This window comes from Aedes albopictus, chromosome 2 (genome assembly GCF_035046485.1).
Source record: "Aedes albopictus strain Foshan chromosome 2, AalbF5, whole genome shotgun sequence".
Lineage (NCBI taxonomy): Eukaryota > Metazoa > Arthropoda > Insecta > Diptera > Culicidae > Aedes > Aedes albopictus.
In genome coordinates this window covers 193,378,773-193,393,201 of record NC_085137.1, presented here as the reverse complement: position 1 = coordinate 193,393,201, position 14,429 = coordinate 193,378,773, and the positions used below count along the sequence as shown (strand labels likewise).

At 44.5% G+C, this 14,429-nt stretch overlaps 1 protein-coding gene across 1 annotated transcript; it reads left to right on the top strand.

The window, feature by feature from the left end:
* The first annotated feature begins 2,048 nt into the window (after positions 1-2,048).
* Positions 2,049-6,619, top strand: LOC109413713 (glyceraldehyde-3-phosphate dehydrogenase 2). The gene is made up of 2 exons (XM_019687453.3): positions 2,049-2,203; positions 5,010-6,619. The coding sequence occupies exon 2, from the start codon at positions 5,031-5,033 to the stop codon at positions 6,027-6,029; it is 999 nt and encodes a 332-aa protein (XP_019542998.1). The 5' UTR covers positions 2,049-2,203; positions 5,010-5,030; the 3' UTR covers positions 6,030-6,619.
* The last annotated feature ends 7,810 nt before the right edge of the window (positions 6,620-14,429 follow it).

Below are 14,429 nucleotides of genomic sequence, written 5' to 3'. Positions count from 1 at the left end.
CCATATCATCCACATAAATCAAGATATACTCGGTTACTCCATTTCGGTTTCGCAGGTACAGACACGGATCCGCTTTAGATGGACAAAATCCAATCGCCTTGAACACCGAGTCGACCTTCTGATTCCAGACACGTGCGGATTGTTTTAATCCGTATAGGCTCCTCCTTAAACGGCATACCTTGCCAGCGTCCTCAACAACGTTTCCTTCCTACACTGTCAAACCAAACGGTAGTTATACTTTCTACGGCAGTTTCTCGAACATTGTCTTGCTATGTGCCCGAATTTGCGGCAAATCTTGCACTTCGGTCCTGCCCTCACCAGACCAACCCGAAGGTTGTCCATGAGGGACTTTACTTGTCATGCCCTCACCAGACCAACCTAAAGGTTGTCCATGAGGGACTTTATTTGTCATGCTCTCACAAGACCAACCCGAAAGTTGTCCATGAGGGACTTTATTTTATCATGCCCTCACCAGACCAACCCGAAGGTTGTCCATGAGGGACTTTACTTGTCATGCCCTCACCAGACCAACCCGAAGGTTGTCCATGAGGGACTTTATTGAGACTTCACTTTTTCGCCAGATGTGAACCTGGAGCTTCGTGTTCCGTTGGTAAATTTTGCCGCAGGTGCACTTGAACGGATGAATTCCTTTGTGGGCCAGCTGATGGAACTTGTAGGAACTTCCTCGCCTAGATCCTCCGAGTGTCTTTCTCCTTCGATTAATTCTTCGTTTTTATTCATCTTCTCAGGGATCCGATCCTCGTCAGCCATTTTGTGGTGGGTTCCATACTTGCTTCTTGACAGTTCAATAAGTAATGAATTGAGTCCTCTGCTTGGCCTACTTGATCAATACTAAACTACCACAGGTTAATTACAATACTACCCATTTCTTCTAGCCTCACATGCTTCCTAGCGACTGTTTGCCACCAACCTGCTGATACTCGCGCAAAGTGCACCGGTTTCTCAATCATTTCCCCTTGACTTTGACTGTGGTTGTGCATCGTCATCCGTGTTCGTCTCGTTCAATTTGAAACATTCGATAATCGAAAAAAAAAACAGCGCCCGACTGAACACAGAACCCCCAAAATAGAAACAAACATCCCTTGAGTCAGTCTGACCGAACATCTTGTTTGATTCGAATTTTCCATCCTCGATTCATCGCCCACTCGCCACCCACCAACCCCCTTTGAAGACCGATGCATAAACGCACGCACACAATGCGATCTAGAGCAAGTGACGATGCGTTCGATTGGCGGCTACAACCGGCTATCTAAATGCTAATGCACCTTGCACTTGTGCCGCACTACAAGGCCGACTTAAAACTGTGAAAGGTCAGCAAAATGTCACCGGCAATGAATTTACTGGCGACCGGTGTGCTAGCGGTTCAAGTTGTAGTTTTTTTTTATAATCCGAAATCAATATTCATTGATTTGTCGGTATTTTTAATGCAAGGGTTGCCCAGTTGAATTCATTCAAGTTTCCATCCGGGACGGGGTGGTATTGGTGCCTTCGTCGTTGACGACTCCATGATGAATTTTCCCCTCCCAAAACGAACGCTCTCCGGGCGCGGTGGCGGCCGCAGTGTTGCCACATTTTTATCTGTACCGGAGGCTCAAAAATCTTTTTTATCTGTACCAGGCATTCGAAAAATCTGTACCCAAAATCTGTACCAAATTTGTACCACATTTGTTTTAAAGCCGCTTGAAATACACAAAAAAGAGCATTACATTTAGGCTAAACTATGAAAAACACTTAATTTGAGTATACCGTTACCAATTTCTGAACTTTAAAAACAAAAATATCAGTGTCAAAAATGTTTTAAATTTGAATTTTAATATTTTTTTGTCAAATGCAAAAAATCTGTACCATTCTGTACCTTTTGCTGAAAATCCGTAATCTGTACCGTACAGAATCTGTACCAAAAAGTTGGAAAAAATCTGTACTTTTACAGAATAATCTGTACCTGTGGCAACACTGGGCGGCCGTGTTCTGCTGACCGACTTCGCGACTGATTGCAACCGGCGGAAAATGCGAGTAGAGAGCGCGACGATGACGATATCGGGAGAGAAAAATCCCGCGATCGGATTGAGTGAGATTTTGTTCGCGGTCGGGCGCTGTGGATGCAATTTAACACAAAACCGTTTGCCCTTGATTCGACACTCAGCTCTTGGAAGCCGACGTGAACACACGCTAGTTGTCAACGGTAAGTGACCGTCTCGCCATTATCTTTTTGCTGATTGAATAACATATTCAGTGACATTCCCTTTTAAGTGATAGAATAATCGTGAAAAGGTGGTGACAAGTGAAAATATTTTGAATATTCGTTTCTAATCAGCTGAGTTTATAGTTTGTGGTGGTGCGTGAATTAAAGTGAAAGTGATTTGGGGAATTTCAAGTCGGTTTACCGGCTTTTGGAAGACGTGGACAGTGGAAATTTTCTGGCTAACGCCCTTCAGATTCTATAAGTGACTCATATCAGGTCATTTTTGTTATCACTGAAATGATTGTTCTACAAACAATCAAATCATTCCGTTTTAACATCAAACAATCGGATAAAGATATGTAAAATGGCTGCTATGCAAAAAAAATCGCATTATTGCAAGCCGCCCGGCAACTTTCACCAAAAGCAGCCAAATTGCATCAGTTGCTGCTGTAATCTTATCACAATCCTGATAAGGACTCCACGAGTGATCGACATCAGCCATTTCTGGTTGAAAATTTCAATCGATTAAGCCGCTATCGGCGGGATGAAAATTTTTCTCCATTCGACCTCTACGCGACCTTCTCCCGAGTACGGGCGGTCGTTCGTTCGAGGTTGAATCGAGTCGTGCGGTGGATGGATAGTGGAAGACGATGTCGTGGAGGTGAAGGCAAACGATATTCTCGCTCACTCTCGGTCTCGGCCTGCTTTGCTAATGTGTTATGGGCGAAGCTACAAGGTTGAATAAGCGCGAGGTAAAAGCGGCGCCGGAGGTTCAATAGGATAGGCAACGTGGTTTGGGAAGAAAGAAAATGGATGCTTGGATCTGTAATCCATCGAAAGGGTTTTATGACGACTTTTTTTTCGAAAAACTTAGCGATGTAAATGCTTTTTGAATCGTCATTCAGTTAAGAACAGTCTAACGAGAGTTGATCTTAGAATACAAAAAACATCCTATTTATTAATGCAGGATAGTATAACAATTAGAAGGATTCATCAAGATTTCACTGCCAGTTCTCAACCTCAAGATCTGGAGAAGTAATGATTGCAGTTGGTGAAGAATATAGTTCCATGACTCAATAAGAAAAATGTTACAGTGACGAATAATGATTCAAAAACATTATAAAACTATTGAAAACACTTTAGAGCGAGATGGACACCGAAGCCAATTGAACTTCCAGATACTTGAATGCAGTACTGTAGAACTAGTTATCATTGATCAGCGGGGTAACATTGATCGGCCTGACCCACCTCATGAAATGTGCAAACAAACCTTTTTTTTTTAATTAAGCTACATAGTTTTTGCTAATGATTTTTATTTCTTCACCATGTGTCCGACGAACTTTTTGCTTTTTTCTACACCGGGCTTTTTAAATGGGCGCTGGGTACCCGGGTACCCTGTCGGTCACATGAGGTTTAAGCTGTTACTGCTTAGCTTTAAATGGAGTTTCATAAACATATAGAAAAATCGAGTTAAGAAACTGTTTCGTAAGATACATTCTCAAACATACAACGCAACTTAAAGATGTCCAAATACTTCTAAAAGTTCTTTCACATATTTTAAGATAGCCAATACTTTTTAGTAGTACTGATTTTAAAAACAGTAACAGTTGCTTGTACACGGGACTAATAAAGAAAGATTGGAAACTATGACCAATAGTATCACTAATTACGGTACCTAATATCTAGTAGTTCACTACTTTTTATTGTTATTTATCTTTTCTATAATGGAGTTCAAAATTTACAACTTTCTCTAGTATGCGAAAGGAGCGAAATTTCATATTTGCATATTTATTTCACAAATCCTAGAACAAACTTTCACATTTTATTCAGGTAGTCCAAAGTAGGACTTGTGATTTGGTGTTCATTCCCGGTACTAACTGTTTAACCACAACATGCAAATGTTTCAAATATGCAGTTATGGGCAGTATAGTACACCGTGTATTACTTCAAAATAACCAAAATATATTGAAAAATAAGAAATCATTTCTCATAAGCAGGGTTAGTTAAATAAAATTTTCTGCAATTCTCAGTTCAATTTATAAAGTGGACAAGTTTACAAGGCTATCTAACAAGAGCTAAATGATAATATTGATAAGACAATTTCAATAAGCCGTGCTTTCAAAGTCACTATTGATTTTAATTTTGTACATCCTTGAAGACAGAGGAAACAAAATCCACAGTTGGTGATTAAAAATATAGGTACCATAGTCAAATCTCGAATTTTCGAGAGCATACATTTAAAAAAAATCAGCCTGAAATTTGCGCTAAAAATTGTTCCATTGGCGGCAAGGAAGTAAAAAACATTCTTCTAGTATGTTACGAAGAGTTTTAAATTGTTAAGATTATTATTCCTAATCACCCATTTTGAAAGATTAACAGTGGTCCAAACGATTAGAGAATTGTTTTTCCTTCAACTTCACAGCCATATCAATTGCATAATTAAGTATTTACAATCTTCATTAAACAGACTTTTGATCGTGATTTCACAAGTCACTTCGCTTGATGAAGCTGATCAATGTGCCCGAAGAAGACAAGTCACGTTTGGCGCTATTTTCAACACGCTATGAGATACTCGCATCGCACGAAGAGAACAGCTGTTTTTGCAAGCAATTCGTATACTCAAAATAGATTGTCGATAAACCTACTCGAGCGGTGCAAGTTTACTGACCCCGCCAATTTCTTGAAGATTTGCATTTCCTCTCTATACCGTTGAACTTGAACTTGGCTGCTCGTGAAACACTCATCGACGTAACGCTCTCATCAAATCGCTATTCTAAAATTATTGTTTCTTCCTTCCTCTTTGCAGTACTAAAACACTCAAACCAACATGTCGAAGATCGGAATTAACGGATTCGGCCGTATCGGCCGTCTGGTCCTGCGTGCCGCCGTCGACAAGGGCGCCCAGGTCGTCGCCGTCAACGATCCCTTCATCGGCGTCGACTACATGGTGTACCTGTTCAAGTACGATTCGACCCACGGTCGCTTCAAGGGAGAAGTCTCCGTCCAGGACGGCTGCCTGGTGGTCAACGGCATGAAGATCCAGGTCTTCCAGGAACGTGACCCCAAGGCCATCCCATGGAGCAAGGCCGGAGCCGAGTACGTCGTCGAGTCGACCGGTGTCTTCACCACCATCGACAAGGCCTCCGCTCACTTGGAGGGCGGCGCCAAGAAGGTCATCATTTCGGCCCCATCCGCCGATGCCCCGATGTTCGTCGTCGGTGTCAACCTGGATGCCTACAACCCATCGATGAAGGTTGTGTCGAACGCTTCCTGCACCACCAACTGCTTGGCCCCGTTGGCCAAGGTCATCAACGACAACTTCGGCATCCTGGAGGGTCTGATGACCACCGTCCACGCCACCACTGCCACCCAGAAGACCGTCGACGGTCCCTCCGGTAAGCTGTGGCGTGATGGCCGTGGTGCTGGCCAGAACATCATCCCCGCTGCCACTGGTGCTGCCAAGGCTGTCGGTAAGGTCATTCCAGCTCTGAACGGTAAGCTGACCGGTATGGCTTTCCGTGTCCCAACCCCCAACGTCTCGGTCGTCGATCTGACTTGCCGTCTGTCCAAGCCTGCCTCCTATGACCAGATCAAGCAGAAGGTCAAGGAAGCCGCCGAAGGCCCACTGAAGGGTATCTTGGACTACACCGAAGAGGAGGTCGTCTCCACTGACTTTGTCGGTGACACCCACTCCTCCATCTTTGACGCCAAGGCCGGAATCCAGCTGAGCGACACTTTCGTCAAGCTCATCTCCTGGTACGACAACGAATTCGGCTACTCCAACCGCGTCGTCGACCTGATCAAGTACATGCAGAGCAAGGATTAAATTATTTAAACCTTCATCTACCCACTCCCCAAACCAATTCTCAGGGCTTGACGCCGCTGATCTGCTAAACATAGACGTTGCGTATCACACACACACCGTACACACAGTAAAAACACCTCAAGTGAAAGTACTAATACATCCTCCCGGAAGAACACGTTCAACAAGGGGGGAACCATGATTATACTACACACTATTCTGTTTAGTTGATAAGGTTAATGATAATAATATTAATAAATTTAAAACTCCTAAAAGTATAGAAAAAATGCTGAAAATTAATTATACCTGTTGTGTATTGTCAAGACATCAAAAAACAAACATTAAAATGCAAACAATCGCTTAAGGTTAGAGAGAGACAGACAAGGAACTACTACGTAATATCCATACGTGTGCGTGCGCATCGCCCTCCGCTTCGCGAGTCTACCACCTGTTTCGCCATCCGCTACGGATGCCGGCGAGGACCGATGCGTGATGCAAATCCGTAAACGCGAACAACGACGGATCGACAAAAAAAAATAACGGTAATCATGTATTTCATTTTGAAAATGATGCATTATGGAAAGGAATAAAACCCTAGATTGTTACTAGTCGAATGAGGTGTTTGTTGTAAGTAGAATCATTTCTGAATATCACATGAATTCCTCCTTCTGCCCTTTTCACAACTGGACCCGGTCCTCTTATTCCTACCACCTGTGTTTCTCTCGCTAAAATCGGGAACTTTATTTTTGAGTAACCCCAATCCTGTCTCAAATAAATTCCTGTCCCTACGTAATTATCCTCCCTTGAATCGAAAAACCTATGGTACCGCGATATATGGTACTTACTAGAATGTTCTTTGTTCGAATCTGTTCATATTTCCGATAATAAGGCCGCCGACCTCCAATCAACAACCTGCCTCTGAAGTTCCTCCTTGTGTTTTGATAAGCTTTGTATATTGAGCCGTGTCAACCTGAAAGAATCCATTGTTGTCAAAAGATTGAGATTTAGAATGTTGCGTTATCTAGCTTGAAATGTTGTTTGGAGATTTGTTTTATGATTTCTTGCCACTCTCGAGGTGGATTGTGCTTCTGTACTAGGTCTGAATAGAAATTCATCAATGCTCCGCGCATGTTACGCTCTTCCGTCTCGTTTACTTCTTCCGTAATCCTTTCTCATCGTTCCTTGTCGGTTACTGCGTGCTTGTTGGGCAGCGCTGTTCCCTGGTCGGTCGACATTCATTTATTTAGTTAACATCAAATTCATGATAATACTGAATCAACAATTTGTCGCCATAATACTCGATTTGCAGCTGCAGCTCTCCAACGTCGGTCACGCCCAACACTCGCCAGATCACGCTCCACCTGGTCCGCCTATCGTGCTCTCTGCGCTCCACGCCTTCTTGTACCAACCGGATGGTTAACAAACACCAACTTTGCAGGGTTGTTGTCCGGCATTCTTGCAATATGTCCTGCCCACCGTATCCTTCCGGCTTTGGCCACTTTCTGGATGCTGGGTTCGCCGTAAAGTGCAGCGAGCTCGTGGTTCATTCTTCTCCGCCACACACCGTTCTCCTGCACACCACCGAAGATCGTCCTAAGCAAGCGTCGCTCGAAAACTCCGAGTGCTTGCAGGTCCTCCTCGAGCATCATCCATGTCTCGTGTCCGTAGAGAACCACCGGTCTTATTAACGTCTTGTACATGGTACATTTGGTGCGGGGGTGAATCTTTTTTGACCGCAGTTTCTTCTGGAGCCCATAGTAGGCACGACTTCCACTGATGATGCGCCTTCGTATTTCACGGCTCACGTTATTGTCCGCAGATAGCAAGGAACCGAGGTAGACGAATTCATCTACCACCTCGAGAGTATCCCCGTCTATCGTAACATTACTGCCAAGGCTTGTCCTGTCTCGCTCAGTCCCAACTACCAACATGTACCGTAAACTGGGGTGTAGTTGATCAGTGGGGTGAACCTGATCACTCAATTACCCGCGGATATCGACTTTCAAGTAAGCAACTGTTGTATTTCAACCATTCGCAATCCAATGACGTAACATTAAAATGGTATGATAAGTTCCCTGAAAGTCGATATCCGCGGATAATTGAGTGATCAGGTTCACCCCACTGATCAACTACACCCTAGTTTACGGTACTTTCTCTAAGCCGCATTCACCACCAGTCCGACCTTTGCTGCTTCGCGTTTCAGGCGGGTATATAGTTCTGCCATCGTTCCAAATGTTCTACCAATAATATCCTTGTCATCCGCAAAACAGACAAATTGGCCGGATTTCGTGAAGATCGTACCCCGGCTGTTGAGCCCGGCTCGTCGCATAACACCTTCCAGGGCGATGTTGAATAGTAGGCAGTAAAGTTTATCACCTTGTCGTAGTCCCCGTCGAGATTCGAATGCACTGGATAGTTCACCCGAAATCCTTACGCTGTTCTGCACACCGTCCATCGTTGCTCTTATCAGTCTGGTAAGCTTCCCGAGAAAGCTGTTCTCGTCCATGATTTTCCATATCTCTGTGCGGTCGATACTGTCGTATGCTGCTTTGAAGTCGATGAACAGGTGGTGCATTGGGACCTGGTACATACATACATTTCGACACTGATTCTTTATTAGGGCCTAACTGACATTTTCAATTTCTCTTCATCGATCCTCTCTTTGTGTTATTACAGAATGTGTATTGAGTTTTCCCAATTTTTTTTGACTGAAATGTGAAGGAGATGACTACATCTTGCTATAGAAACAAAAAGAATAATGATTTTGTTCGTTTTGATCAAGTTATTAGCGAAAGAGAGAGTCGACGAAGAGAAATCGATGAAGTCAGTTAGGCCCTTATGAAAAATCATTGTCGATTTATTTGTTCAACATCATTAAGACAAGACATAATCAACAATAGTACGCCACAATACTCGGTTTGTGGCTGCCGCTCTCCATCCTCGGTCGCGCCCAATGCTCGCCAAGTCACGCTCCACCTGGTCCGCCCATCGTGCTCTCTGCGCTCCACGCCTTCTTGTGCCAACCGGATCCGTTGCAAACACCAGCTTTGCAGGGTTGTTGTGCGGCATTCTTGCATCTGCCCACCGTATCCTTCCCACCGCCCTGCCCACCGTATCCTTCCGGCTTTAGCCACCTTCTGGATGCTGGGTTCGCCGTAAAGTGCAGCGAGCTCGTGGTTCATCCTTCTCCGCCACACACCGTTCTCCTGCACACCGCCGAAGATCGTTCTTAGCACGCGTCGCTCGAAAACTCCGAGTGCTTGTAGGTCCTCCTCGAGCATGGTCCATGTCTCGTGCCCGTAGAGGATCACCGGTCTTATCAGCGTTTTGTACATGGTGCATTTGGTGCGTGGGTGAATCTTTTTCGACCGCAGTTTCTTCTGGGGCCCGTAGTAGGCCCGACTTCCGCTGATGATGCGCCTCCGAATTTCACGGCTCACGTTGTTGTCAGCCGTCAGTAAGGATCCGAGGTAGATGAATTCCTCCACCACCTCGAGAGTATCCCCTTCTATCGTAACATTACTACCCAGACGGATCCGGTCGTGTTCGGTTCCGCCTACCAGCATGTACTTTGTTTTTGAGGCATTCACCACCAGTCCGACCTTTGCTGCTTCGCGTTTCAGGCGGGTGTACAGTTCTGCCACCGTTCCAAATGTTCTAGCGATAATGTCCATGTCGTCCGCAAAGCACACAAATTGACCGGATTTTGTGAAAATCGTTCCCCGGCTGTTGAGCCCGGCTCGTCGCATCACACCTTCCAGCGCGATGTTGAAGAGTAGACATGAGAGTCCGTCACCCTGTCGCAGTCCCCGGTGAGATACGAATGAACTGGATAGTTCACCCGAAACCCTTACGCAGTTTTGCACACCGTCCATCGTTGCTTTAATCAGTCTAGTCAGCTTCCCAGGAAAGCCGTTTTCGTCCATGATTCTCCATAGCTCTGCGCGGTCGATACTATCGTATGCCGCTTTGAAGTCGATGAACAGGTGGTGCGTTGGGACCTGGTATTCACGCCATTTCTGGAGGATTTGCCGTACGGTGAAGATCTGGTTCGTTGTCGACCGGCCGTCGATGAAACCGGCTTGGTAACTTCCCACGAACTCATTTACTTTAGATGAAAGACGACGGAAGATGAGCTGGGATAGCACTTTGTAGGCGGCATTCAAAATGGTGATCGCTCGAAAGTTCTCACACATTAACTTGTCGCCTTTCTTGTGGATGGGACAGATTATCCCTTCCTTCCACTCCTCCGGTAGCTGTTCGGTTTACCAGATCTTAACTACTAACTGGTGCAGACAGGTGGCCAACTTTTCCGGGCCCATCTTGATGAGTTCTGCTGCGATACCGTCCTTACCAGCCGCTTTGTTGTTTTTGAGCTGGTGGATGGCCTCCTTAACTTCCCTCAGTGTGGGAGTTGGTTCGTTCCCGTCCTCTGCTGCACCAACATAGTCATTTCCTCCGCTGCCTTGGTCCTCCGTGCCTACATTCTCTTCGCCATTCAGATGCTCGTCGAAGTGCTGCTTCCACCTTTTGATCACCTTACGTTTGTCCGTCAGGAGGCTCCCGTCCTTATCCCTGCAGATTTCGGCTTGCGGCACGTAGCCTTTGCGGGATGCGTTGAGCTTCTGGTAGAACTTACGTGTGTTTCTTGTGAACGGCACAGCAGTTCCATTTCCTCGCACTCCGCTTCTTCCAGGCGGCGCTTTTTCTCCCGGAAGAGACGGGTCTGCTGCTTCCGCATCTGTCTGTATCGCTCCACATTCTGTCGGGTTCCATGCTGCAGCATTACCGCCCGCGCTGCAACCTTCTCCTCCAGAACCGCTCTGCACTCCTCGTCGAACCAATCGTTTCGTCGACTCCGTTCTACGTACCCGATAGTGCTCTCGGCTGCGTCGTTGATGGCTGCTTTGACTGTACTCCAGCAGTCCTCTAGAGGGGCCACATCGAGCACACCCTCGCCCGGCAACGCTGCCTCGAGATTCTGCGGTGGCGACATCCGGTTGCTTCAGTCGCTCTAGATCGTACCGGGGCAGCCGCCAGTACTGTACATTGTCAATAACGGCGAGTTTTGGGCGCAGTTTAACCATCACCAGGTAGTGATCAGAGTCGATATTAACGCCACGATAGGTCCTGACGTCGATAATGTCGGTGAAGTGCCGTCCATCAATCAGAACGTGGTCGATTTGCGATTCCGTTTGTTGTGGTGATCTCCAGGTGTAACGATACGGGAGGCTGTGCTGGAAGAAGGTGCTACGAATGGCCATGTTCTTGGAGGCGGCGAAATCGATGAGGCGTAGGCCATTTTCGTTCGTCAGCTGGTGGGCGCTGAACTTTCCAATCGTTGGTCTGAATTCCTCCTCCTGGCCTACCTGAGCGTTTAGATCCCCTTTGATGATTTTGACGTCGTGGTTTGGGCAGCGATCGTACTCGCGTTCGAGCTGCGCGTAAAATGCGTCTTTGTTTCAAATTTCTGGAGGAACCTCAGAAGGAATTCCTGGAGGAACTTCCGAATAACTTCCAGGCGGAATTCCTGGACAAATCTCTATAGGAAATCTTGGGAAATTCCATGGAACTATTCATGGAAGAATTCCAGGAGGAATCCCTAAATCAATTCTTTGAAAAATCCTTCAATAAATTCCTGGAAAAATCTGTAGAGGAATTCTGGAAGGAATCCATGGAGAAATTTCTGAAGAAATACCTAGAGAAATTCTGAGAGGAATTTCTGGTGGAGCTTCAGGAGAGATTTGAAGAGGAATTTCTGGAGGAATTCCAGGAGCAATTTCAGAAGGAATTTGTGGAAGAATTACTGGAGGAATCATCGGTGGAATTTCTGGAGGAATCCATGAAATAATTCCTGGAGGAATGTGTAGAGGAAACCGAGGAGAAGAAATTCCTGGATTAATTCTTGGAGGAAACCCTGGAAGGATTTCTGGAGGAATTCCTGGAAGAATTCCTGAAGCAATTGCTGTACGAATTTCCGAAGAAATGCCTAGAGGAATTCCTGGATCCATTCCTGAATAAATTCCCGGAGGTATTCCTGAAGAAATACCTTGGGTAATTCCGGTAAAATTCGTGGTAGAAATGCCTGGATGAAATCCTGGAAGAATGCCAGGGGCAATACCTGGAATAATTCTTAAATGAATTCCGGAAAGAATTTTTGGGGAAATTTTTAAAAGAGGATTTCCTGGGGGATTCCTGAAACTTCTTATGAACTTATGAGCAAATCTCTATAGGAAATCTTGGGGAAATTCCGTGGAACTATTAATGGAAGAACTCCAAGAGGAATCCCTAAATGAATACCTTGAGGAATCCCTGAATGAATTCCTGGAAGAATCTCTAGAGGAATTCTGGTAGAAATCCATGGAGAAATTTCTGAAGGATTTCCTGGAGAAATTTTTAGAGGAATTCTGAAAGAAATTTCTGGTGGAGTTCCAGGAGGAATTTCCAGATGAATTTCTGGAGAAATTCCAGGAGGAATTCCAGAAGGATTTTCAGGAGGAATTACTGCAGGAATCATCGGTGAAATTTCTGGAGGGAAATAATTCCTGGAGGAATGTTTAGAAGAAACCCTAGAGAAGAAATTCCTGGATTAATTCTTGGAGGAAACCCTGGAAGAATTCTTGGAGCCATTCTAGAATAAATTCCCAGAGGAATTCCTGAGGAAATACCTGGAGTAATTCCTGTAGAAATTCTTGGTAGAACTCTTGCAGAAGTCACTGGAGAAATGCCTGAATGAAATCGTAGAGGATTGGCAGGATGAATACATGGAATAGTTCTTGAAAAAAAATCCGGGAGGAATTTCCGAAGCAATCCCTTGAGGAGTTTCTGGAGGAATCTCAAGATTTATTCCTGATGAAATACAAAGTTCGATTTCTGAGAGAATTCCGGGAGGAGTTTCTGATGAATTCTCAGAGGAAATACTGAAGGAACCGCGAGGAGATCCTGAAATCCTGGATTAATTTCTGGGGGAGTTTCCGAAGGAATCCCAACAAGAGTTCTTGCAGGCATTTTTGAAAAAATCCCGGAAGTCGTATTTGAAAGAGTCAGAAGAAATTTCCGGTGAATCACTGGAGGAACTCGAATTAATTTCTGAAGAAACCCGATGAGCAATCCCGGAAGCAATCCCATGAGGAACTCTATGGAATCTCAGGAGAGCTTTCTTAGCGAATACCTGGAAGAATTTTTAAATACATTCCAGCAGAAATACTTCGAATCATTCCAGATGTAATTATTGGAGTAATCTCTAGTGGAATTCTGGAAGGCATATATGAAGAAATCACTGTAGAAATCTCTGAATACCTGGAGAAACACCTTAAAGGATCTCTGGAGAAAATCCTAAAGGAAATCTCGAAAAAAAAACACTGGAACAATTACTGGAGGAACCTCCAAAGATATCCCAGGACAAATCCCCGAAAAATGTCTAGTGGAATCCCTAGATGAATTCTTGATTGAATTTCTGGAAGAAGCCATGATGAAATCACTGAAGCAAGCTATGGAAAAAAAAATCTTGGAGGAATTGTTCGTACTACAAATCTAAAACAGTCATTTTGATTACTCAAAACTACAATACCAATTTGCATATTCACATATCGGGCGCCCATCCCGCTTAAAATGCATCTCAAGTCAGCCCCCCCCCCCTGGGCCCCCTCCAGGAAAAATTCCTAGTTACGCCAATGCCGCCCAGCGTCCTATTTAAATCTATCTATATTATATTTATCTCAAGAATTATGCAAAATTTTAGAATACTTTCTTCAGAGAAGATGTTCTCCACACCCATACCTTGCTCATAGTGGACAATATAGATTGTGACTGGTTCACTAGGTGGCGTAAACGATGCTGCAAAGAACACATATTGTCACGATCTATGAGCTTCATTTTCAATGCGAGAAAAAATTATTTTCCTGGAATCTTGACAATGGTTAATAATTTATAGTTCATTTCTTCGGCAGAGTTGATAACCAATACATACAAAATCGGTGTATACATACATGTATGATTGTATGTTTATATGCTTGTATGTTTATATGTTTGTCTATTTGTATGTTTATATGTATGTACGTATTGATATATGTTTGCCAGAACATAGGCATAACTCTGGAATGCGTCATAAAATTTCAATCAAATTTGGCATACACATTCCTTAGGATGTGGAGGTGGTAGTAGGGGTATTGGAATTCAAGATGGCGGCTTAAGTTCCAAGATGGCGGTTAAAACTCCAGAATATATGCTTTTAAACGGTAATGCTGTTTCGGGTACTATTCAATATGGGTATCTATCGATCGGGCTGCATAAGTAACTCAAAAATGAATAACCGACGCCATTTTGAAATCCAAGATGGCGGACCATATCCAAGATGGCGGCCACGCAATGGTAGGTTGAGCTATGATACCATGCTTACTTACCTTACCGGTCAGGCTAAGGCCG

Coding starts and splice junctions, on each gene's coding strand:
- LOC109413713 (XM_019687453.3), top strand. CDS start 5,031: ATGTCGAAGATCGGAATTAACGGATTCGGCCGTATCGGCCGTCTGGTC.